This window comes from Siphateles boraxobius, unplaced genomic scaffold (assembly GCF_051911475.1).
Source record: "Siphateles boraxobius isolate OS27281-9 unplaced genomic scaffold, OSU_SipBor_1 6, whole genome shotgun sequence".
In the NCBI taxonomy this organism is placed as follows: Eukaryota; Metazoa; Chordata; class Actinopteri; order Cypriniformes; family Leuciscidae; genus Siphateles; species Siphateles boraxobius.
In genome coordinates, this window is record NW_027509186.1 from 38,392,711 (window position 1) to 38,418,998 (window position 26,288).

The 26,288-nt window shown below is 37.3% G+C and overlaps 2 protein-coding genes across 1 annotated transcript; both read left to right on the top strand.

Annotated features, from left to right (window-relative positions):
* Positions 1-26,288, top strand: part of LOC143715444 (uncharacterized) — a 261,819-nt gene that overhangs the window by 65,818 nt on the left and 169,713 nt on the right.
* On the top strand, positions 11,184-25,281 carry LOC143715399 (uncharacterized). Its single transcript, XM_077207156.1, has 4 exons — positions 11,184-11,546; positions 22,939-22,989; positions 23,168-23,402; positions 23,705-25,281. The coding sequence occupies exons 3-4, from the start codon at positions 23,318-23,320 to the stop codon at positions 24,931-24,933; spliced, it is 1,314 nt and encodes a 437-aa protein (XP_077063271.1). The 5' UTR covers positions 11,184-11,546; positions 22,939-22,989; positions 23,168-23,317; the 3' UTR covers positions 24,934-25,281.

The window sequence follows — 26,288 nt, forward strand, 5'->3', positions numbered from 1 at the left end:
AGAGCTCATGTTACTGAAAGAACGAGCATAGAGAGAGAGAGCCGGTCGCGCGCGCACTCTCACCGTCTTCAAACTTGCCACTCAAACCGTCTTGCTCTCCCTCCTTGCGCATATTGATATGATAATATACCAAAATAATTATTAGGTTTAGCAAAGAAGGATTTTATCTTACAAAGCTATGAAATACAGTGGTAAAATCACAGATAAAAAAATAAATAAATAAAAACAGGGCAAGAAAGGACCGTGTCCATCGGCCACCACCGAAAACCAAAACATTTTAAGCGCGAGAGCTTGGTTAAAGTTGCGGTAGGGAGTTTTGAGAAAATGTTGACTTAGCCTGAAAATTTGAACAAGAACAACTTACAGGTCCCAACCCCCCTTGCCCTCTGCTGCGCTACAGCCCTCCCTCCACAGCTCGTCCCCCACAGCGGAGCCTGCCGTGAACGTGCAGGATAGTAAGCAGGACCACCGATGACGACGGATTATAAACAGTTATGGAACATTCACTAATAGGAACGAAACATCAACAATATGCTTTACATTGACTATGGCCTGCCCATACTTTGACTTCAAACTTGGTCCTCAAATCATTATGTATTTTGCAATACATGTAACTTTATAAAGTTGCACTCTTTCTATAAGTTATAAATAGCTAGTAATATAACGTTAAAGGATTAGTTCACTTTAAAAAAAAACTTTTGCTGATAATTTACTCACCCCCATGTCATCCAAGATGTCCATGTCTTTCTTTCTTCAGTCGAAAAGAAACGAAGGTTTTTGATGAAAACATTCCAGGCATTTTCTCCATATAATGGACTTCAATAGGACACAAACGTTTCAAGGACCAAATCGCAGTTTCAGTGCAGCTTCAAAGGGTTTTAAACGATACCAGACGATGAATAAGGGTCTTATCTAACGTAAGATCGGCCATTTCAAAAATAAATACAAAACTTTAAGTTTTATAAGCACAAATGCTCGCCTTGCTCTGTTCTGTGATGCACGTTCGTAATCCTGTTCGAACTCGTTCATCAAAATGAACAAATCTTTTTTCGAGACATTTCGTTCGTTGAATGAACGAAATGACTCCAAAAAAGACTCGTTCAAAATGAACAAATCTTTTTTCGAGTCATTTCGTTCGTTGAATGAACGAAATGACTCGAAAAAAGATTCGTTCATTTGGATGAACGAGTTCGAACAGGAGAGTCAAGAACACGGTACGCGCTCGCGCTGTGCAAGAGGGGGATGATCAGCGCGTACACGAGCGTGATTGACACTGCTAAGACTTTCCTGATGGCTCTGATTGGTTGTTTCTGACCGGGAGCGGTGTATTTCCGCAAATGGCAATAGGGCCACAGGGAGGAGCCAGAAGAACTTGATTTTTTCCACAGATTATCTGTCTCATATTCTACTGTCAGGACATAATGACAGTTTTAACAAATATTTGTTTACAAAAGTGACCTACTGGAGCTTTAAACACGGAGAGAGTGCCCAGCACAAAAAGATGCAGGGACAAGTGTGTGGAAAACAAATCAGGATTGATTATTAAGGCTTTTAATCACCAGAATGCTGCCAGTCGTTCCACTCTACTGGCAGAGCTAAACGTCAAATTTGGTGGGTGCTCCTAAATTTTTGCTGGTGCTCCTAACTTTTTGAATTTGGGAGCACCAGTGCTACCAAGTAAAAAGGTTAATTTCGAGCCCTGCCAGTGCATTCAGCCTCTCCTGGGTCATGGTGTTTCTGAGAAAAGTTTTTATTCTTTTCAAGGTTGAGAAGCACCTCTCAGCTTCAGCCGTGGTCATGGGTGTGGTAATGATAACTTCTAGGAGAGTCACAGTTTCGTAAAATACTTCTTCGAGATTATTCTCCATAAACAGCTGGATTAGGTCCACAGCACCACGGCAGGCTCTAAACTCTTCCTTGCTGTAGATGAGACTTAGCTCTGTCTTCAGCTTGCTTCTACTGAGCATCGGATACGCTTTTATAGTGCTGCCCAATGCATCTTCTTTTATTTTGGATGCGATTAATCCCGATTAATCTTTTCACAGCCCTAATTATAATATTAGCAAAGGAGAAAGAGACTTAAAAATGAAAGAGAAAGCAAATAATCATCATTTTACAGGAATACAGTTACCTGATCTTTTGTATTTCCTGTTCGAACTGTTGGATGCTCACTTTGATATGGACAGAATCATTGTTCTTTTTCTGGAGCTTGGCATAGAGGAAGTCTACATGTGGCATAATGTGGTGATGAAGTTCCAGAAAGAACTTAAAATCCTCATCCTCCAGTAGCATGGCCAGGGCTGCTGCTACTCTGACAGTATTGGGGTCAAAGTCACCTGAGTCTTGTTTGCTCTCAAAACAGTGAACGAGATCCTCTCTGTGCTCAAAAACAGTATTGATGCTGGATCTTGGTAGTCTATGGGCAATCACTTTATCCAGAAAACATGTCCGCTTGGGTGACTTAGAAAAAAAGCGGGCAAATCCACCAATGTTAGGAAAAGAAATTCTCGTCTTGGATATGTGAGGCGTGGCCTGTTGCATTATCAGGTTGAGCTGATGTGCGTAGCAGTGGATGTAGTGGGCATTTGGGTACACATCTTGTATTTTTCTCTGAACACCTGCAGTGGTCACCCCTCTTCACTCTGGCCCCCTCATATGCCTGGCAGATGAGCTTACTTTTCTGATCCTCAGGAAGGATAGAAGCAAGACGCTCTTTTAGTGCAGTAGAAATGGACTCAGCTGTAGCTGACTGCAGAAGGATGAACTCAAAAATCTTTCCTGCACGATATTTTTGTCGTCGATGTAGCGCAGCACAAGCACAAGTTGGGACTGTGTGGCAATATCTGTTGTTTCATCTGCCTGGATTGATAAACTACTTGTCTGGACTTCTTTGATTATTTATTCTCTTGTAACAGACAACATACAGTCCAGTAGCTCATTCTGTATAGTTTTTGACATTCCCTTGTGGCACTGTCAAGGTGCTCTTTCAATGCTCCATCAAGAGAGGCAACAAAATCCACCAACCCGCAAAATATACCGGGGTTATCTGAGCTCTCACTCTCATCATGGCCACGTAAAGCCAACTCAAATGCTTCACACAGTCTATTATCCTGGACAGTATGTGTCAATTTTTTGTCACCTCTTTGTTGTGCCTTCTAATGCCAATCCTGTAGCCTTCATCTAGTTGTTCAGGAATGCTAACTCTGCCCAAAAACGTTAGTTTCATGCTAATATCAAGATGGCTGCGGCTACTTTCATGACGTTTGCATTTGTCAGAGAGATGTTTGAGGTCTCTTACCCCCGTTGTTGTCCACAAAACTTCAGTGCCGACACTTTGAAATAAAAGGCAGGGAAAACAAAACAGGGAATTGCTAACATTACATCCAGCAAGCCACCTCCGTTTCTCATAAAAAGCGCGGGAGAAGTTTCGTGTATAGCTTCGTCCTTTGTCACTGGCCTGCTGCTTGATTTGTAAATCTGGTTGTTCCGGTCCGAGATCCTTTATTATTTTTTTTTCTACAAGCGAAAGCCTTGTGAACAGGGTTTTTTTTGTAAATAAATTACAGAATTTGGATTAACTGCTGCCTGTGTTTATACAAAAATTGTAGTCACTTGTCAGCCTAGCAAGGTTTTGGCGGAGTCTGTCGAAGTGGTGTCGCCTGCGCACTTGCAGTATTGGGCCAGAGCGTAAGTTGAATGACAGGTGACGAGAACCAATCAGATTGGATAAAATAACATGTATCCAATTCTGATTGGCCAGGGACGAAACGACTTGCGCCCGGAGGAGAATCTTTAAGAAACCAATTAGAGAGCAGCTTCAGGTCACATGCTGCCCGAAAATTTAAAGTCTCAGATAGACATCCATTTTTCCGACGTCCCTCGCCCATGAAACCGCATGAAACATTTTGAAAAACATAGAAAAATTGTAGACCGATGAAAGACAGTTTTTATTAAATGCTGATGCTTTTCTTACTACCAGCCGGCACATCGTATGAATAAACCATTTTATTTTTGTTTTTTTATATAGTTTTTGTATATGTATATTTCTGTAATCTTGATGGGGGCGGCGCCCCAGCACCCTCTATTGACAAGCTGCTTGAATGGATTCTAACTGTATTTCTTTGTATTTTAGACCAGGTGGAAGTGAAACAGCAAAGACAAGAACTGTATGAAGTGAAGGAGGAACATCATAACTTTAAAACTCAAAGAACAGAGGCAAAAAAGATGCACACCTGCACTCAGTGTGGAAAGAGTTTCACATATTTAACTGATCTCAATCATCATCTAATCACATGAAAGATCATGTGTGTTGTGACTGTGGGAAGAGCTTTACTAGAGCTGAATATCTGAAACAGCACCATAGAATTCATACTCGAGAAAAACCTTACAAGTGCTCATATTGTGACAAGAGTTTCATTCAGTCTGGAAACCTGAAATTACATGAGCGAGTTCATACTGGAGAAAAGCCGTACCACTGTACTCAGTGTGAGAAGAGTTTTAGAAGTAAATCTGATTTCAATTGTCATCAGCGTGTTCACACTGGAGAAAAAACATTTAACTGTGATCAGTGTGGTAAAGGTTTTATTTCATCATCAAATCTAAAAGATCACCTGATAGTTCATTCAGATGAGAGGCCTTATGTGTGTTCTCTCTGTGGAAAATTATTGAATTATTTGATTGAACGCTTAAAGAAATACCAAAATTAAAAGGGACTGGAAGCAAATGTAAGAAAAAAAACACAACAATCAATTATTTGTCAATATATGAAGCAATGGACCACTTGCACTGAGTTTCGTGATTCTGTTTGGAAATACATCTCACTTATTTCCGGTTATGTTTACTTTCAAGGTACTGTGATCAATGAGTAGAACAAACACCACCTAAAATGAGTGTCCGCAATAAGATTTAAAAATTTGGAGATGACAGAATTTCATTGACAGGAGAAGGGATATTCTGATGTTTACTGTAAAATCCAATAAGTTAACTCAACTCAAACTGATTGAGGAAACTGATTGCTACAAACCGTTTAAGTTTAAAAACAAATACATATGAGAATTGTGAACGTATATATATTGAGTCCTATTCACTCATAATTTAGTGTTGGTTTAGTCAATCATTTTGAGTATAGGTAACTTAAAGATTTTAAGTTCATTCCATTAATTTAAACTAACTGGTTTGAGTTCATTTAATAAATTGAATCAAGTTTAAACAACTATATAGCTACTGAAAAGGTGTGAGGAAACCGATTGCTGTGAATGATTTAAGTTAATTAAGCTCAAATTAATAAAGTTAAATTAAGACAAGGGGAAAATATTAGTATAAAGAAATGATGAAAGGAAATGATGCAAAATACTTTTTCACAAAAGGTCATCAGGCATAAAACAGAAGTGTGCTGTTCAGTCCAAATGACATTAAAACAATTTCATAAAATATACACTTTAACCATTAAAGGGTTAGTTCGCCCAAAAATGAAAATTCTGTCAGTAATTACTCACTCTCATGTTGTTCCAACCCCGTAAGACTTTTGTAATTACTGACAGAATTTTCATTTTTGGGTGAACTAACCCTTTAAATCCACTATTCCTTTAAGACTATAACAGACCGCCCAAACAGGGACATTTTAAAACTAAATCAGTGTGCAAAATCAGTCCAAATAACATTACAAAATGTCATTACACATTTCACATGAAATATTTAAGATCAACTATTAAAACTTTAACAGCGCACATTGGGAACTTTTAAAAAGAAAATCAAAAACTGCTGTTTAAAATTCTAAAAACCCGCAAACTCAATTGCCTAATTGTACCAGAAACAACATGGATTTCATATTAGTCAATTAGAAGTTCACTTTTAAGTGCAAGCAACTTCGGCCTGGCCTTCCCATCTTCGAGATTTAGCAGCACTTTCTGTATGAACTCAAAAAATAAAACGGTCAGCTTCTTTGGGTAGCTTATGTGAAGGGCATAGAAGAGCTTGCTAGTTTCACAGATCTATGTGCATTCTATCATATTGGAAGGCCAAACAATTGAATAAAATGTAATACATGTCAGTTGGCAGTAGCATAAGTTATTTGTCAGTAGCCTACCTGCTCTTCCTCTCTTTTCTGTCATCTTCTCTCTTTCTTTTTCTCTCAGGCTCCTTATTTTGCCTCGTATCTCTTCCCTTCTCAATGCTGAGCTTTAATTGATACTGTATTTTCGTCTGTCAGTGAAGAAAGTAAACAAAACTGATAGCTATTTGTTTCATGAAACATTAAGTGCATTTACTGAAAGGCTAAAAGGGACACTGAAAAAAATTTGGAGTAGGATTTACTTGAAAAAAGCTAGGCAACTTTTTCCACTCAGAAAATGCTAGTAAATTTACAAAGATTTGCCAAGTAAAAACCTAAACATATTCATCAGTAGCTTTAATTAGAAATCTTTAATTTAAAATTTATTTGGAATATGGAATTAAGTAAACTTTACTTAACCTAGTTAAGTGAAAGTAACAAAGAAAATAAGTAATTTTAACTTGGCTAGTAAAAGGTTGATTAATATCAATTTAGTTGAAATTTCCTTTGCATTACATTTCATTCAAACAATTTTATTGAATTATACCAGTCATTTATAGTATGTGTTTTACTTAGAGTATCTAAGTAATTTATACTTCATCATGTCAGATGTTAAGCATGATGTGAATGCAAAGACCTCAATACTTGGTAGACACAGGGGCGCAACTACCCAGTGTTAGAGGGGTATGCAGCAACAATTTTGGCGCCCCACAATACACACACACACACACACACACATATATATATATATATATATATATATATACAATGTTAACAAATTATAAAAAGTTACAGAATAAACAGTTACATACACACACACACACACACACACACACATATATATATATATATATATATATATATATATATATATATATATATATATAAAAATAATAATCATCATATTGTGTGTAGCTGTCATTTGTATCAAAATGATCATCCATCAAATCTTCCTTATCCCAGAAAATTTTCTTTTTTTCTTTGCAAATCCCTGTACTTGTGACAATGACAACAATGAGGACATAAATTATGTCAATGAACAACAACAACAACAACAACAACAAAACAGAAACAGATTTTGTCCAAGTGGACAACAAAAGCCTCGTTGCTGTTTGCCACTTGATCATACATATTATATAGCACATATCTTTAAAGAGAGAGAGAGATGTGACCCTAAATACAGCTTCCATGTCACCCAGCAGATGTAACTATAGCTTGTATGTCTGATAGCAGAGCTAACATGAACATACATGAATGGTAAAACAAAATCTAGTTGTTTCCATGATAAACCAGCCTTATTGCATAAGTCATGTTTTCCAGCTTCTAGTCATTTATTGTGCATGCTACCTTATATTTACCAGTTGTTATTTTACTTTAATAAAATTGAGATATGTCATGCATGGGATTGGTACCATAAGGTTTAACCAAAATCTAAATGTAGATATCAGCAATATTATTTTGCATTAAGTTAGCAAACACTTGCTGTTAACATTAATATTTGCAAGCCTCCAAGATTGGTAGCAAATCTACGCATGATTCCATGGTAAACCAGAGATATTGCATTAGTTGTTTTCTAGATTCTTGTCATTTATTGTACATGCTACCTTATATTTTTTAGTTTTCAGCTCAGCAACCTCGGTTTTGCATATTCTAAACTAGCTAGCTCTGGCTGCTAACATACATTCCCAGAGTTAGCAAACGTTAGTCTGTTAACATGAATATTTGCAAGCCTCCTCCAAGCACAAACATCACATACCTGTTGCATTTCACCATCCACTTATTTCGCTGCTGTCGCATCCCTTGACATGCCATCTCCTTTAACCTCCTTCTTTTTCTATTTTTAGCCCCCGACCGCTTTTTTGCTTCATTCATCTTTTTCGAGTTTCAACGATAACGCACTCCTGTGCTGCTCACTCAGCGCTCACGCGCGCGCCGCCGCCTTTTTTTTAACCATCGCTTTGGCGCCCCCATGATGCGGCACCCCTATGCGCCGCATATAGCGCATACCCACTTTTTGCGCCACTGGGAAGACAATACAAAATGACGGTAACATTTGATGGATCGTTTTTGTGTTTGAAATGTGTCATTTTGAGCAGAAAATTTACTCGAAATGTCACAAAATGGCAAGTTACTAAATCCTGACAACAAAAGCAATGATAAAACAGTGTAAATACTGCTGGAAACCAGTGAAAAATGAACCTCATTAATTATTCAAGGTCCAGTGCATGATGGGAACCCCAATGTCAGAAAAGTTGAGTAATTTTTACTTAATTTTATTGAGTTGATATTTACGCTTTCATTTCTAATCGCTTGAATTAAGTACTGATATGGAATTTACTTAGTTTTTTTAATTCTTGCCTGAACTAACTTTTTCTTGTAAATTACATTGGTTTTTTTCAGTAGTTTTTACCTTACCAAAAAATCATTTTTTACAGTGTAGGTACACAATATGTGGACATTCATTATTAATCGTATGCCTAATATGATGAAATATAATGTTTCTTGTCTTGTCACATTGACAGTTACAAATTACATTAGGCTAACGCAAATTCTAGGTTATTTTCAATTCAAAATTGCGAAATTAAACAACCAGGGCTCTCAAGTTTTATCAAAAGTTTAGAGTGAGATTTAGGGGAGGAGCCACCCAAATATTTGCAGCAGCGGTCCATCGACCCAACCAAATTCGCTTAAATTTTTGCTAGCAGTTCAATTTTGCCTATTGTTCATAATTGACCAGCACAAATGGAAATTATAACAATTGTTAAATCTGATAAAAAGACAAATTCATCCAAATAAAATAAATAGTTATATTTAAAAAAAATACAAATTTATTGAAAAATAAAAATAAATTTGACCCCAAACAAGCCAATTGAACATCAGTGCTCAATGTACATAACATTGTGTCATAACAACTTGCCCTGAGCATGTATGTCAAGACCAAAACCGGTCACCTTTACAGGGGTCATCGGATGCCCATTTTCCACAAGTTGGTATGATTCTTTTGGGTCTTCATGTAAAGTTTGTAACATACTTTGGTTAAAATTTCTCAATGGTTATGTAAAACAACACCCTTTTTACCTCTTAAAAAACAGCTCTGTTGACAGTGACCCGTTTCGGTGCCTGTCTCTTTAAAATGATAATGAGCAACAACTTTATGGCTTTTTGAGGATTAAAAAAAAGTGAATGGATTTTTTTTATTGCATGGTGATTGTGTCCACACACTGCAAAGACACATTTATTTGCAAATACCATATAAAAGTGTATTTTGCATCCGATGGCAAAAATTCTGTTAAACATCATCACTGCGTAAGAGACACTCAGACGAAAATGTTAATATCATCATATTAAACACTGATCTACTTTCAAGCCCACATTAACACCAGAAATTTATATCACTTAATTACACTTTGTTTATTACACCTTCTCGGTGGGCATTTACAGTTACATGTTAGAATGTCCTGCTGACCACAATCAAGACACTCTCTGTCATTAAGTGGGTTCATGTGTCAGCCTCAACTACAGCATCAGACACCTGTCCTTTACTATAGTTTGATCACTGTGAGCTTGCAAACGGCTCCAACTTACTGCACACCCTTGAAGCAGTGTGTGTCCCATTCAGGAATGTAAACAGAGCCACTGATTAAGCAGTTCTCTGTATTCTTTTACAGTCCACCAGTGGCGGATTTAATCACAATAGCCAAATCATAATCTTCATCATTATCATTGGCCGCACATTAATTTTAATAAGCTGCATCGAAATGCTCAAAATATTCTAAGTTGTTTTCACAAAGATTTCGTTTAACTTTAGTCATACTTGTCCAGGGAAATTATCCCCGACCCATAATTTCATTTATAAAACAGACAATATCTTTTGCTTCAATTACTTAATATCAACAAATATCCAACATTATACATTATTGATTTCCAGAATTTTTGGTCAAAGTAGTCTTTACATTTTACTAATTTGGTATTATCATCAACAACCCTAATTACAGAACAAGTACATATCTAACATCCGGGAACCGGGCTGAATAATCAAACCCTGTTGCTGTACCCCCAGCATAGCTGGACCCTAGGTTCAAAACACAATGGTTATCAAACTAAAACTAAACCTAATTTCAATCATTATTTTACCATTAAAATATAGAATTTTTCCCCATTTTTAGCACGAATTTGGCTATACTCCTCAACATCAGCTCTCACTGTCTTTGATCACAGGCAAGAGATATCGTCCAGGAATCGTAAAATCAAAATGCTAAAAAAATAAATAAATAAATGAAGATGTCCGCAAACCGCATTCATCAGATCGTGCTCTTCCAACTTCCACTCCGTGTGTGCGCGTGTTGTCTATAACGAACTAGCTTGCAGCGGGAACACATAATTCACCCGGAAACAACTAATTCTAATTTCTGATTGGCTGGTAGCTAGCATTTAACTCTGTATAACTCGAGACAGATGCTATGAACTCGGCAGAGAACTTTCCTCTGTTTGCCTGCGCCTCGTCCATTAATTGTATAGCGGGACAAGTTCCCTTACTCCTCAGCGTGAGAAATACAGGTGTGGCGTGTGAGCGTGTGAACGGGTTGAAATGCGTGTGTCTCACGCCCAATGCGTGAGACTTGAGAGCCCTGAACAACAGTTTATTAGTTTGTTCACATGATTATTTCTGTCGGTCGTTTAACATTTCTATCATAAAACAGTTGTTAAATATTAATGTTTAGTTTAGCTACTTACATGTTATCTCGTACTTTATTACCGTTAACTGAAACGTCACTCTGGAATTCGCGCTCAGCAGCTTCTGTGAACAATAAGCCCCGCCTACTTTGATTTAATTTGTCATCTCAACCATGTTGACAGTGACGAGCGCTGTTAGACTGAGGAGCTCAGATGAGAAGGATGGTTATCCTGGACCTGGCGTTGTACAATATCCCTGCAGAATCAAAATAGAGTTAAGATCTGGCAATTTCTTCAAGACCTTTATTATAGCCTATTATTATATACATAAAAATGTCGAGGTCCGGACCTCATTGTCATTGGTGAGTATACGACCCTAGAAGAGACTGAAATTAGCTAGAAATATCTTGTGATTTCATTTTTTTGTCTGTCTTTCTCCGGTTCTGAAAGCGGCGACTGACGCACTGCGCATGCGCTTAATGTTTGTTTAGATTCAGACTGCACGTAATACACATGTAAACCAATATGGGCGTTGCATTGCAAAGTTTAGGGTTCTTATAAACCGAGCTTTCAAAATCTAAAATCGGATTGGTTTCACTTACAAAAATTAGTGCATGTAAACATCCAATAGGTGGCAGTAATACACTAAAAAGGTTTCTAGTTTGCCATGTAAATTCAAAAGAACAAGAGTATGCGCAGAAGAGGGACACGAGCGCTGAAACGTTGAAGACCAGTTTAATATTTGTTCATTTAATCCGAGATGCTTTAACGACCGTGTAAGAGCCACACGTGAACGATTACATGAACAAGCTTGAGATATGAGGTATTTGACTATTAATTAACACATTATGTGCTCAGGTTTAGTGTTACTACGCAATAAACAAAACACGAAATCTTCATTAACGGTAGTTTCTAATGTAAGAATTGATGTTAACATTGATATTAATAATATTAATAATGGTCCATAATGTAGAGCTAAGGCTAGTGCTCTAATCTAGAGAATTTAGTCTTTAATTTAATTAGTGTGTCTGTGGTTGTATATGGGTCATTCCTGGGATTCGGTAATATTTCAACTTGGACTTTTTTAATTTTTGAACTGCATATGATTACATTCTAAATACCCCACATTATTAGGTACATATCAAACCTTCAAAAAATCATATTTTCCCATCTCAGGCATTAAAGACTATTTATTATTTTCAGTTTTTTTCAGATTTGTACACCTTTTATTCTCAACCCCGTAACGGACAAAATTGAATTAGTTTAAACAGGATTTTACACAAAACTTGTTATAAAACAAACATCTACCTACTGCTCATGTGTCCCTCATACCAATTCAATGACTTAAAATGTAAAATTTATGATAATTTTCACATTTGTATATGATGGAAGTTACAAATATCCAAATTGTTTGTCCGTGGTCTCTTTATTTTAGTAAGAAAAAAGATCACAATCAGAACTCATAGAACACAGGACCATATTACTCGAACACTATGTCTATGACAGCGCGATTGTCGCCAGAGCGCAGACTGAAAGTTCAGTGCATCACAAAATCCTTCCGCTGCGGCACTATAGTCCCGCTCAGATGGTTTCAGAAAATGCTGGGTCTCATGGCCTCAGCATCATCATCAGTACTCTAGTTGGGTCTGCTTCGCATGCGCCCGCTGCAGTTATGGCTAAAAGCTCGAGTACCACCTCGGGCATGGGCCTCCGGTCTACTTCGCCTCAAGGTCGATCAGAAATGCGTTACAGCTCTGAAACCTTGGAGACGAGCGACTGGTACCAGTCAGGTGTAAACCTGGGGACTTCCTCGAGTGTGAAGGTGGTGTCCACGGATGCCTCCACCTCGGGATGGGGAGCGCTGCTCGAGGGCAAACCGTTCTGTGGCCAGTGGTCAGAACGAGAGAAGCTCCTACACATAAATTGTCTAGCAATGATGGCAGTCGACAACGTGCTGAGGCATTTTTGTCCCCAAATAAAAGGTCACCACGTCTTTGTCCGCTCAGACAACATGTCAGTGGTGGCCTACATAAATCACCAGGGTGGCGTCAGGTCCCGAAACCTTTACAGGCTGACGGAATGCCTCCTGGTCTGGGCTCAGCACAATCTGCGCTCACTGAGAGCAGCACATGTGACTGAACAGCTGAATTTGGGACCAGACAGACTGTCCAGAAACAATATTCCAGCAGGAGAATGGTCTCTGCACCCGCAGACGGTCCTACTGCTGTGGGAGACATTCGGCAGAGCGCAGGTAGACCTGTTTGCGTCTCAAGAAAACGCTCACTGTCCGGAGTTTTTCTCCAAGAGCAGGGATGCGCTGGCCCATGTCTGGCCCCGCTGACCATTCTATCAGGCTTGTGCAAAATTCAGAATTTCAGAATTGACCAATTTTAATTGAATTGACTCCGCACCACAGGAAGTTGAATTTGAATTTGAATGACAGGAAGTGGAATTAAATTCATGGCAATTCAAAGAAATTCTACACAGTCACACATAGGGTGACCACCATCAAACAAACCAAATGTGGGACGATGTGGGACATGTTACCAACACTAAAACATAACCTGAAACTGTTATATAATGTCCATTTAACTTAATAAAAACATTTGTATTCTGCATTTCAGCTGATAAATATACTTTGTTATTTAGTCCCTTCCAGACAACACAATTACATCACCAATGTAACATAACATGTCTTTATTTTACTTGCCATTTAAATTCAACATCACTGAGCAAGGAAGCAGCATCATGTAGATCACTATTTTTGAAACAGTTCTGACTAAGTCCAACTAAAATCCAACAAAATAGATAATGAACAAATAAAATATAAAACAACATGAAAATAGTTTATTGACAGCCTTATATATTAAGAATATATTACACCAAACACTTTCATATTTTTAGAAAGGATGTGAATTAAAACAACTACAGCAGGCAATAAATTGATAAATTCTGTTAAATTAAAAATTTCATTTACCGAATTATCCATTTGGTTTCTGACAGGGAACACATGAACGAATCACCGCTCAACATTTTGATTGACAACCTACTAGTGACTGTGTTTACTCCTTTCTTTTCAACCATTGGATATGAAAAGAACGCATGCACATTTTCTTAATATGATAATTAAAAACAAAATGCGGGACATTTTCTCAATATGCAATGTGAGGAACAAGGGGTGAAAATGCTGTGCGGCACAACACAAAGCGTGACGGGTGCTCACACTACTCACACAACAGAAAGAATATGTTGAATCTCACATACATTCAGCGTTAGGAAGGTTACTTTGGAAATGTAATTGCTAACTGTTATAAGTTACCTATTATAAATATGGTTTGGATTATTTTATTTGGATTACTTTATCAATGTAAATCAATTTCCTTTTAATTTGATTAGTAACTAATTAAATTAAACATTTCACCTCAGTAATACAACTAAATACAATTACATTCATTTTGTAATTCAATAACATAATTTCATTACAGTTAACTCACTCCTCAACCTATATATATATATACATATATATATATATATATATATATATATATATATATATATATATATATATATACAAACAAATGTCCACCTAAAATTGTTTTTTTTTCTTCTAAAGATTTACTAAAGTAATTCTGGGAGTCATGTTCTATCATGTTCCACAAAATTACAATTACAATAAATCAAACTTAATTATTTGTTCTGTGACTAGAGCTTTTAACATTCATTGCTGGGGGAAAATATTTCCTGTTAATGTAATCTGTACAAGTAGTTCAAACTAATATCATTTATAGAATATGTAATGCAATCATATCTGACATATACTGTAAAGCTTCATTGTTAAACACTTCACTTAAAATATCTATATGAATTTCTTAGAATTTGTTTTGAATTGCAATTCTGCTTCCTTTAATTCAAATTCGAATTTTAATTCTAGATCCTGTTTTTGACATCAATTCAAATTCAATTAAAATTCAAGAATTAAATTTAGGAGTCATTCTCAATTCAATTCTGAATTGTGCAAAAGCCTGCACTCTATGCTTTTCCCCCGGTCTCGCTCCTGCCTCAGGTATTGGAACAAATCAGGGAAAAAGGATGCTCAGTGCTACTTGTGGCTCCGCTCTGGAAAAACCAACCCTGGTTTCCAGTTCTGATGCAGCTGACCAGCACTGCCCCATGGCCAATACCGATGAGGAAAGACCTCCTCTATCAGGCCAAGGGCTCGATTTGGCATCCTCACCCGGAACTGGGGTCCCTGCACGCATGGGCCATCAACGGGTACCCGCAAACCTCCCAGAGGGAGTGTTAAACACGATCACGCAGGCTAGAGCGCCATCTACTAGACGGCTCTATTGCTCGATATGGTCTGTTTTCTGGCTGGTGCAAAGCCCGAGGCTGTTCATCCCTAGACTGCGGGATTACGGAAGTGCTCTCCTTCCTTGAAGAGCTACTGTATAAGGGAAGAATCCTCCCAGACACCCCTCAGTCCCCATGTGGGACCTTTCCACGGTTTTGGAAGCCATGAAAGGTGCCCTGTTCGAGCCAATCCCGTCCTGTCATTCAAGACAGTGTTTCTTATGGCTCTTGCTTCAGTGAAGCGCATAGGGGATTTACAAGGGCCCTCAGTGAGCGCGACGTGTATGGAGTTTGGGCCAAATGACTCGAAAGTCATACTCAAACCAAGACACGGATACGTGCCTAAATCCCTCAACACACCGTGCAGGGCTCAGGTTATTTCCTTGTCTGCCCTGCCGGTTTACAACGAGGAAAAGGACGCGAGCTTCCTTTGCCCAGTCAGGGCGTTAAGAGCTTATGTGTCTCGCTCGTCTGTTTTCAGACAGACTGAGCAGTTCTTTGTTTTGTTCAGCGGACGTGCTAAGGGACTAGCCACATCGAAACAGAGCCTATCAAGATGGATAGTTGATGCCATAGCGCTGGCATACACATCTAGAGGCTTGGAGTGTCCTTTAGGTGTTAGAGCGCACTCCACAAGAGGCATGGCCTCGTCGTGGGCTTGGTCTAGCGGGATTACCTTACAGGATATCTGTATGGCGGCAGGCTGGGCTTGGATCCCAGCACGCATGGCGCTTTACACTGAGTTCCCCTAGCGTAAGATATTGCACAGTACGAGAGAACCTCTCGTAAGAGAACGTACTCTGTTACTGACGTAACCTCGGTTCTCTCTAGAAGAGGGAACGAGTACTGCGCATCTTTGCCGTGCCTGCAACATGCTCTGGTTCGCTTTGGCGATGAAAAAAGATTATATCAGCCCATCGAGCCGTATTTATAGGTCCAGGCTACGCCCGCTCAGCCAGGAGGTGACTTAGTGGGCGCGAAGTGCCCCCATTGGATATTGCGTCACGCAGGGCCTTTCTCGATAGGCTGCTGCAGTTGCGGCAGGACAGACAATAGGCACGCAAGCTGTCTTGCCTATGTCTGCATGCTGCCGCAACGCGTTTTACATTAATTCAAAATTAAGGATAATTTTCGTCTTCAATATCTCGTGGAAAAGAGGTTTTCCCCGGTTTTCCCAGTTTTCCCCGCCTCTGGCGCTATGCTCTCTCACTTAGGACACTTATTGTTTTTTTTCTTTCCTGCCTCAACATTCCTTCTCCATCTCTGCTTCTCTCTCTCAAGGAACTGTGCCCTTTTTTCTGGGTCAGCATCTCTGCATGCACGAAACTGCCTTTGCCTCTCTCCTGTTAATGTGGGTGCCATTTCTGACTGGATGCCTGTTGAAGTTTAAGTGGAAACATTACATCAAATATTTTATCTATAACAAAAATATGAGTTAAGATATGAGTTCGTAATAATATATTTACTGAAATTAAACTTTTAAATTGAAATCATTGATTAAATTAAGTGAATAACTCAACCCTGTCACAAAGTTTACAACCCCGAAACAATGACATATGTGACGGGGTTGAGTGTGACGGAGTTGAGTTTTTTTGCTCAAAATTGCCACTGCTCTTAATGTGGTGTAGAAGAGTGGGCCACATGGCAGCCAATGAAATAAGTATATTTTAGATTTTTATGGATTAAAATAAAATTGAAAAGTCATAATTTTCCATCTTAATTGTATGTGATGGGGTTGAGTTGTTAAGCCTGACAGTACCCACCCTGACTATAATACACCTCAAAAAATGAATTAAAAGTGTGATATCACTCACCTTCTTCTGCACCATGCTGTTGAAGAGAGCTGAATGATGCAACCTCCTGTGAATGATGTCACATATTGGTGGAGTCTAAATTATTATGGGCGGAGAATGTTGGCGTGACGGGGTTGAGTTCAGACTGAGGGACATAACTTTATAAGTTGTTTTTTATCAAATATTTTGCATTTTTTAAAAAAAAATTATTTTCAAAAGCAAAGAAAACAAATAAATACTAGCATTATTGCCGAAAATTATAGACACTGTGCACATTTTATTAATTATTTTCAAAGTACAAATTCAGCGAAGAGCCTCAGGGACATGACAAAATGCTTGCTGTAAGACAGAAATAAGATTTTTTTTAATGATAAAAATTATTTAAATGCAATAATTATTTGTATTCATTATAAAGGATATACCAAGGTATTGTGAAAAGCTTTTAACATTTCATTTTGGTGAACCACCACTTTCAAAAATCTAGAGGACTGAAATATTACCGAATCGCAGGAATGACCCTTATATATATATATATATGGGTAAATGTACCTATTAAGCTTAAGTACCCATTAAGCACACTACCATTATTTCAGCTCAGATTATAAAAAGAAAAAAATGTTGTATCCTACTTGATGTCTTAACAATTGATGTGTTTGTTACTACATACCGCCTGTAATTTCAAGCAAATCAGACCATTGCACACTGAGATATGGGTATCTGTGTTCACACTGTCTGGTGGCCACTTTGGAAGCTGTATGAAATCTTTCACCCAAAGAGGAGTGATCCCCTTAAATGTGCATTTTTTAAACGTTTAAGCCTTTATTTTTGGTTAGTATAACTACTTACTGCAAAATGAATTGATTAATGTTTAGACCTTTGCATATTATAACCTGTGACATGGATTTGGCAAATAAACAGATAGATCCAAAAGATAGTTTTAGCAACATAGCGCAGATGCTACAGAACATAGTTACCTTACCAGCTGTATAAGATTGTGTGCTACACTAATATATTACTTCAAAATGTAACTTTTGTTTTTTAAAACTTGTTGGTAGGCTACAACAATATTGTACCTTTATCAAAGGTACAAATTTGATCCTTTAATGTACCACCCCAGTGACAAGCCCCTCTGTACCTTAACTGTGTCAAATATGTTCCTTTGAGAACTATTAAAGGCTGATTTCCTATTGAATAACATACACATTCAACAACTGAATCCAAAAGGCATCGATTTAATTAGTACTGTAAATACATATCAAATACATATGAATGTTTGAATATTTCGTTCCAACTTACATAAAGTATTTCTTTATGTAAATAAATCAGACTTCACAATACAATAAAGACTTAAAGGAATATCACTTCTTTAAAACGATTTGAAAGAATTAAAAATGCAATTACACTAAAATGTTACAGTACATAAAATATATTTTCTCATCTACAACAAAGCTAGACTTGTTTTTTCCCCCCATTTTCACACAATACCCTTGGATTTTACCCTTTATTTTTATTTTTTTTAAACACCATCCTCTACCCCAACTACTCGGCAATTTCAGATCCCTCCATTTTTACACGGCTGAAGATTCTCCTCTAACTGAAGACACGTCCAGTCAAGACCTTCCCAAAATCTGCACAGTGTTGTGATGTAGCCAGTTCTCCCTGAACAAAATGAAGAATCAGTATTAGAAAAGACTAGGGATGGGTACCGAAACCCGGTATTAAACGGGCCCCGGGGCTGAATTTTGAAAGACCGCTGTATCGATAACCTCGGACGTTATCGGTTCTGCTGTCGGTACTGGAGAAATTAAGAAAATACACGTTCTATTTATTATTGCTATAAAGACGTTATCTTGAACATGTTTATCTCCCCAGCCAGTTCTATATATAATATTATTAAAGCATTTGTTTGTGATGCAATTTTGCTATTCACAGTCCAGAAGAGAGAGAGAGATCTCTCACACGGAGCCACAGCACGCACAACACAATTTTATTCGTTTTGTTAAAGCATTACTTTTTCTTTTGCTATAGATATTTTACATTTCAAAATATAAAGTAAATTTGAATTATTACCTGAATGTAAAAAAAAAAAAAAAAAACACAACAAAAAGAACCAATAAGAATACCGCTAAAGTACCGGATCGATAAGCAGTATCGGTAAGAGTAGTGATACAGTTAAAACCTTAACGATACCCATCCGTAGAAAAGACAGAAGTTAATGGATTAAATTTATACTCCCAATGACAAGCTAAAATTTGACCTCTAGAACTGAAAATTCTGTCATTTACTCGCCCTCAAGTTGTTCCAAACCTGTTTGAGTTTCTTTCTTCACCTGAATGCAAAAGAAGATATTTTGAGAATTGAAACAGTTGATGGGCCCCATTTGACTTCCATAGTATATATTTTTTGATACTATGGAAGTCAATGTGTTGACCCCATCAACTGTTTCAATTTTTTGGGTGAAGTACAAATCCTGCAACATCTCGTCTGGCATCCATGCAATGTGATTCTATAACGGATTTTCAGTTTAACCAATTTTATGAAGCGGTGCTTTTTTTGATAAAAATAAATATAAAAAATGTTAAAAAATATAATAAATAATTAAAGCTGCAAGCAGCATTTATCGGTGTTCAAGCAGTTAAGGCAGTTAAGCTCAAAAGCATCAAAAGACATTAAGTTTCATGTAGCAAGCATTTAACCACTGACATCATAGATGGAATAGACCTTGTTTTAGCATGATTTGCCATGATATACCAAACTTTAGTGTGATTTTTCATGATTTACCATGTTCCAGTATGATTTACCATGAATCTGGCATGATTTACCATAGTTTACCATGATATACCAAGTTCTAGTATGATTCACCATGATTTACCCTGCTCTAGCATGGTTTACCACAATTGAACACATTCTAGTATGATTTAATATGATTCTAGCATGATTTACCATGTTATAGGATGATTTACCATGATATACCACATTCTATAATGATTTTATGATGTTTTTTAACATTAGTGCTAGGACCAACGGTCTATGAGTTATGAGCAATTTAGTACTTTTGGTTGCTGTAGCGCCACCTATGGGCCAATCGGGTTCATAGTCTGATAGGTTCTCCCCAAAAGTGTGGCCTACCATCTGGCCGAGTTTCAAGTCGCTGGGCCTAACGGTTTGGGCTGCACGATGCGTTTTAGGGGAATTTCTTTTTTTTCAAATAGCAATTACAATAGGTTTTCAGCACTTCGTGCTTAAACACCTAATAATAATGAGACGTTTTTGACAGTTATAGCGCCACCTATGGTCCGATCTCCATGAAACTTTGCATGCTTCTTCACCATGTTATGACACATATGCTCATCAATTTTTGTGAAGTTCTGAGTTTTTATTTATGATTTATAGGCTTTTGACTGTATTTTGCCATGCCCCTTTTCTAAATGACCCTGTTACAGCCACCCAATTGCAAAATTTGAACTTTTTTTTTCGATAATTATTGATCTAGAGAGTCCAGAGAATAGGCCTAGACTGGTTTGGTTCCGATCGGGCGAAAAACCAGGGACTAGTTTGCAAAAGTAGGTTTTGGACAAAATCCGACATAACTTTTTTTGTGTGTGCCTAACCGGAATCGATATACATATTGTCCGTCTTGAGCCAAGGATCACAGTGATGTAAAAAGCTTGAGGCTAGGACCAACGGTCGATGACTTATGAGCAATTTAGTACTTTTGGTTGCTGTAGCGCCACCTATTGGCCAATCGGGGTCATACTCTGATAGGTTCTCCACAAAAGTGTGGCCTACCATCTGGCCGAGTTTTAAGTCTCTAGGCCTTACGGTTTGGGCTGCACGATGCGTTTTAGGGGAATTTTTACAATAGGTTTTCAGCACTTCGTACTTGAACACCTAATTACCACTTTATTTAGGAAAATACTGACCTGCAATCCAGTAGGGGGAGCATGCTTATTGTGTTGACTCAAGACCGGAAGCTGTACTGTGAATTTGCTTTAGACTATATTATTTTCTAAATATAGAGGTAAATTATGATTTTTGTTTTGCGCAAAACAAAGCACTTGTATCATTTCATAAAATTGAGGTTAAACCACTGGAGTCACATGGATTACTTTAATGGTGTCTTTACTACCTTTCTGGGGCTTGAATGGATTAGTTGCGAAGGCTCCCAATGGAGGAACAAAAAAAACTTTGAAAAAGTAAAAAAATCAAATCAAACATATCTTAATTTGTGTTTTCGGAGATAAACAAAAGTCTTACGGGTTTGGAACGACGTAAGGGTGAGTAATTAATGACAGAAATCATTTTTATGTTAACTATACCTTTAAGGAATCCTGGAAACACCTTAATTTAACCACAGCATGCATTCGGTCCATTTCCTGGAATAACGGAAATGCAGATAAGAGAAAAAAAGTTTCACAAAAAAAAAACCTTTCTGCATTTTTACATTTCACACACAAAAAAAAGATTAGCAGTTTTAAATGATTCACTTAACACTTCAGATAGCCCTATTTTACGGTGCAAATCCTCTCCATACTTTGCACTTCTATGAGAGAAGTTTACAAAACTATTGCTTTCACTTTAGCAGCATTTAAGCATGGTCAATGTGAAGTAGATTTTGTCATGCACTCTTGAATGTGTAAAGTAGAGCTAGGGCTACTGTATGGTGAAAGGCAAGATGCTCACTAAAAAATAAGATGAACCAATCATGGACATTATTTTTGAATTTAAATTAAGTAAATAAAGGGTTAGTTCACCCAAAAATGGAAATTCTGTCAATAATTACTCACCCTCATGTAGTTTTCAAACCCGCAAGACTTTAGTTCATCTTTGGAACACAAATTAAGATCTTTTAATGAAATGGGAGAGTTTTGTGTCCCTCCATTGACAGCTACGCAACTACCACTTTGACGCTTCAAAAACGTTCATAGAGATTGTTAAACTAATCAATTTGACCGTGTTAGTGTGTAGCTATTTTGAGCCTTGTTAGTGGTATTAACTAGCGTTTTTTTCTTTTCTTTACTCTATGCCCTATATACTAGTGTTATAAGCTAATCTGTGGTAAAAACTAAAGATAAAACTGGATACATTCGATTATCATGAAAACTCATCCCAGAGAACGGTCGACTCGGTACCCATGTGCTATTTACCCCAGGTTCATTTTTGGCCAGAATTGTCCTTTAAAAAGTGTAACGTTATACAAGTCAAATGGCTAAAAGCATTTGGTGCAAAGCGAATTTAACTCGCTAAATTTGCGTAAAGTGGCTGAAACATTTATAGTTTCGACTTGTGAACTAAGTATAAACATAAGTGTTCAGAACTCACCTTTTAATTTTGTCTTCAAGTTTGATATTTAAAATAAACCGCGCAGTCGTGTAGCCTGCATCCGCTGTCAGTTCGAAAATTCCTTAACGGCTGAAGCGATTTCGGCCAATCAGCGTCTTGTTACTACGCCAAATACTCAACACAGCAACCAATCACTAATTAAACAGTAGTTTGGCATCACTACCCTTGATGTGAGAACAATTATGTACCTTAATTTCAATTGTACCTTAAAAGGTACCAAACCGTATCATCAGAGGTCTTTCCTGTACCATTAAAGGTACTTTTATTGAAAAGGTACAAAACTGTTCTTTGAGGAACATTATTTGTACCATCGTCTACCTTTATTTCTGAGAGTGTGTAGTTGCCTTCTACACAAAAAAATACTTTTCAATGTAAAAATAGGCTGATTTATGATTTGTTTCAATTAGTTTAAATGCATGATAATCACTGGCTGGTTTTTATTAGTTTATATATTGTTAGATACCAATTATAAGAGTTGTGAAAAATAAGCAAATAATCTAGGAATATATGACATAAATGCACTTTGATCATAATCTTGTACAGCAGTTGTCATTCACTTTTTGACTATTAACAAGAGGATGACAGAACTATCCTTTGGTACATAAAAAAATCTGATATTTGATTTACAGATCTCACTTGTTTTCTGTTATTAAATCAGGGTTCACTTGAAAATTCACATTTATCCTCCTTGAACTCATTCTAACAACTTAATATTTTAATATGTTTCAGACCCAGTGGAAGTGAAAGAGCAAAGACAAGAACTGAAGTGAAATTTCAAAGGTGATGATGCTGTAGTTTGTTTCAGCCTGTTGACACCAATAAAACAATTTAATGTGCCAATTACTGAAGATCTCAGACATCACCATAATGAATGAGCTGAAAACAGCGAACTTTTGGAGACAAAGAGGTTTTTCAGCAGCTTAGTCAAACATGATGGCCCTGTACTTTTTAAATGCAGATTGGATAAAAACACAGTGATCGCAGTTCACACCTGCAGTGAAGCCCCTCCCACAACAATTCACCAATAAATACTGGGAATATTCCCATCATCCTACAAGAGAAGGACAAACTCCAGGAGTAGCAGCTGAAATCTGTGTGACTGTTAAAGATGGAGTTTATTAAAGAGGAGATTGAAGACATGAGTGATCCAGAACCATCCAGAATAAAACATGAAGATACTGAGGAACAAATAGGTTGGTGTCTATTCTTGTTTCTTCATTGTTGACTGTTGAGAAACATTAAGGGAATAATGAGCACTATAATCATAATAACAAAGAAAATGCAACTCTACGATCATAAATGTATTATAATCTGACATCTGTTTGATTGTATTAAAAATGACCAAACTAACCTCCTAACTTAAACTCACATTAAAGATCTGATACTTGATACTCATAAAAATACCTGAGATCTGTTGTTTTCTGCTATTAAAAAAGGTTTCCGTAGAATTTTCTAATTTATCCTCCTTCAACTTATTGTAATATGTTTGTTTTAGACCAGATGGAGGTGGAGCAAAGACACAAACTACATGAAGTTAAGGAGGAACATTGCAACATCAAAATTCAAAAGAGTTTTTCATTAAAGGAAAAATGTAAACGACAACAGAAAACACATAATAAAGTGAGAGATCATGTGTGTTGTTACTGCGGGAAAAGCTTTACTTCAACTGGACATCTGAATGTGCACCAGAGGATTCATACTGGAGAAAAACCTTTCAAGTGCTCATATTGTGACAAGAGTTTTACTCAGTCTGGATCCCTGAAATATCATGAGCGAATTCATACTGGAGATAAGCCGTACCACTGTACTCAGTGTGAGAAGAATTTCAAAAGTAAAACTGATCTCAAATACCATCTGCGCATTCACTCTGAAGAAAAGCCTTATAACTGTGATCAGTGTGGTAAAGATTTTAAATCAGTATCAACTCTACACAAACACCTGATAATTCACACAAACGAGAGGCCTTATGCATGTTCATTTTGTGGAAAGACTTTTTCATGGCTGGAACATTGTAAACAGCACCAGAAAACACACACCGGTGAGAAAGACCATGTGTGTTGTGACTGTGGGAAGAGCTTTATTAGAGCTGACAATCTGAAACAGCACCAAACCATTCATACTGGAGAGAAACTTTACAAGTGTTCATTATGTGACAAGACTTTCACTCAGTCAGTATCCCTGAAATCACATGAGCGACTTCATACTGGAGAGAAGCCGTACTACTGTACTCAGTGTGGGAAGAGTTTCAGATATTTAACTAATCTCAATTATCATGTGCGCATTCACACTGGAGAAAAACCATTTAACTGTGATCGGTGTGGTAAAGATTTTATTTCATCATCAGATCTAAAAAAACACTTGAAAGTTCATTCAGATGAGAGGCCTTATGTGTGTTCTCTCTGTGGAAAGAGTTTTTCACGACTGGACAGTTTTAAACGGCACCAGAAAACCCATAATGAAGTGAAAGATCATGTGTGTTGTGACTGTGGGAAGAGTTTTACTAGAGATGACCAACTGAAACTGCACCAGAGAATTCATACAGGAGAAAGACCTTACAAGTGCTCATATTGTGACAAGAGTTTCACTCTATCTGGATCTCTGAAATCACACGAGCGAGTTCATACTGGAGAGAAGCCGTACCACTGTACTCAGTGTGAGAAGAGTTTTAGTTATTCAAAAATCCTTCTCAAGCACATGAGGAAATATCATAAACAGTCACAATGAGCAACATTTCATTTTCATGTAAAGTAAATAGTCAAGTAAATGGTGTGAGATGAAGAAAATATGGTGTTGCTCCCAAAAGCACAATGTCTAGTTTAACTTTGTGAATTTGGTGAAATGCTTAGAGAAGAGTGGTGTTTGAAGCTTCAGAATTTTTTTATGCTGTCAATAATTATTTGTATCTTTCCTACTTGGTAAAAATGGCCAAATCTGCTTGAATAAGACATATTCATGAAATTTACTTATTTACTAATGTTTACTATATTGTGTTGATTGTAAAGAGTCAGTGGCTGTAGTTAGAAAATAATAGACGCTGTAAAATGTTAAACAATTAAAAAACTGAAAAATAAAGTTGATAGTTTTCTTGATTTGGAAATTGATTCACTTTAAATGCCATTAAAGTTGGGTATTATACCGTGAAGCCGGTTTAGGTGGCCAAGTATGTTTCAGTTTTGTTTGTGCCAACCCTGGGTTTAAGGCACCATGATAATGGTTTGGCTTTTAGCAGTGTTCATCGCCATAGTAACTAACTCTCCACAGCTAACCTGGGGCCTGTACCATGATGGTAGTTGAACAAACTCAGGGTTACAGGATTAGTTTTGAGTTGACAAAACCAAACCAATCCAACCTTGCTTTGTTGGTACCATGACACTGATCATCAACTTTATCTGTCAATTCAGGCTTAGTTTAGGAATTTAGGTGTGACATCAGTAGCGAACAGCCAATCACATGCTGAGAAAGAGTGAAAGTGAAACTTTGATTCATTTCTTGCAAGAGAAGCAGCGATTCACTTCTCTCTTCTGCAGAATATTACGAGAGAGAAAAATATTAAGAATTGAAACAAATTTACACAGCAAGAAGAAAATAGCTGTCTTTGAAGGAGGACCACTAATAGAAAAAGTCTTGCTATATCAGTGCAAGTAAAAGTTGTGAAGTTAAAGGGATAGTTCGTCCAAAAATGAAAATTCTGTCAGTATTTACTCACCCTCATGTTGTTCCAACCTCGTAAGACCTTCGTTCATCTTCGGAACACGAATTAAGATAGGTTTGATGAAATCTGAGAGCTGGATCACTCCTCCATACTAGTCCATAGGCTTCTTCAGGGATTGAAACTTGCCGGCCTCGAAAAGTTATTAAAGACATTGTTAAAATAGTCAAAGCGAGTATCAAGCGACGAGAATACTTTTTTGTGTGCAAAAACAAACAAAAATAAAGAATTTATTTAAACTATTCATTTCCTTCTCTGTGGGCCTCTAGTCAGTTAACTTAGTATGATAGCGTAGAGCTACACGTAGGCTCACTATTGGCCGACGCTGGTCATGTGGGTGATGCTTGTGTTGTGACATACAACAACAGAA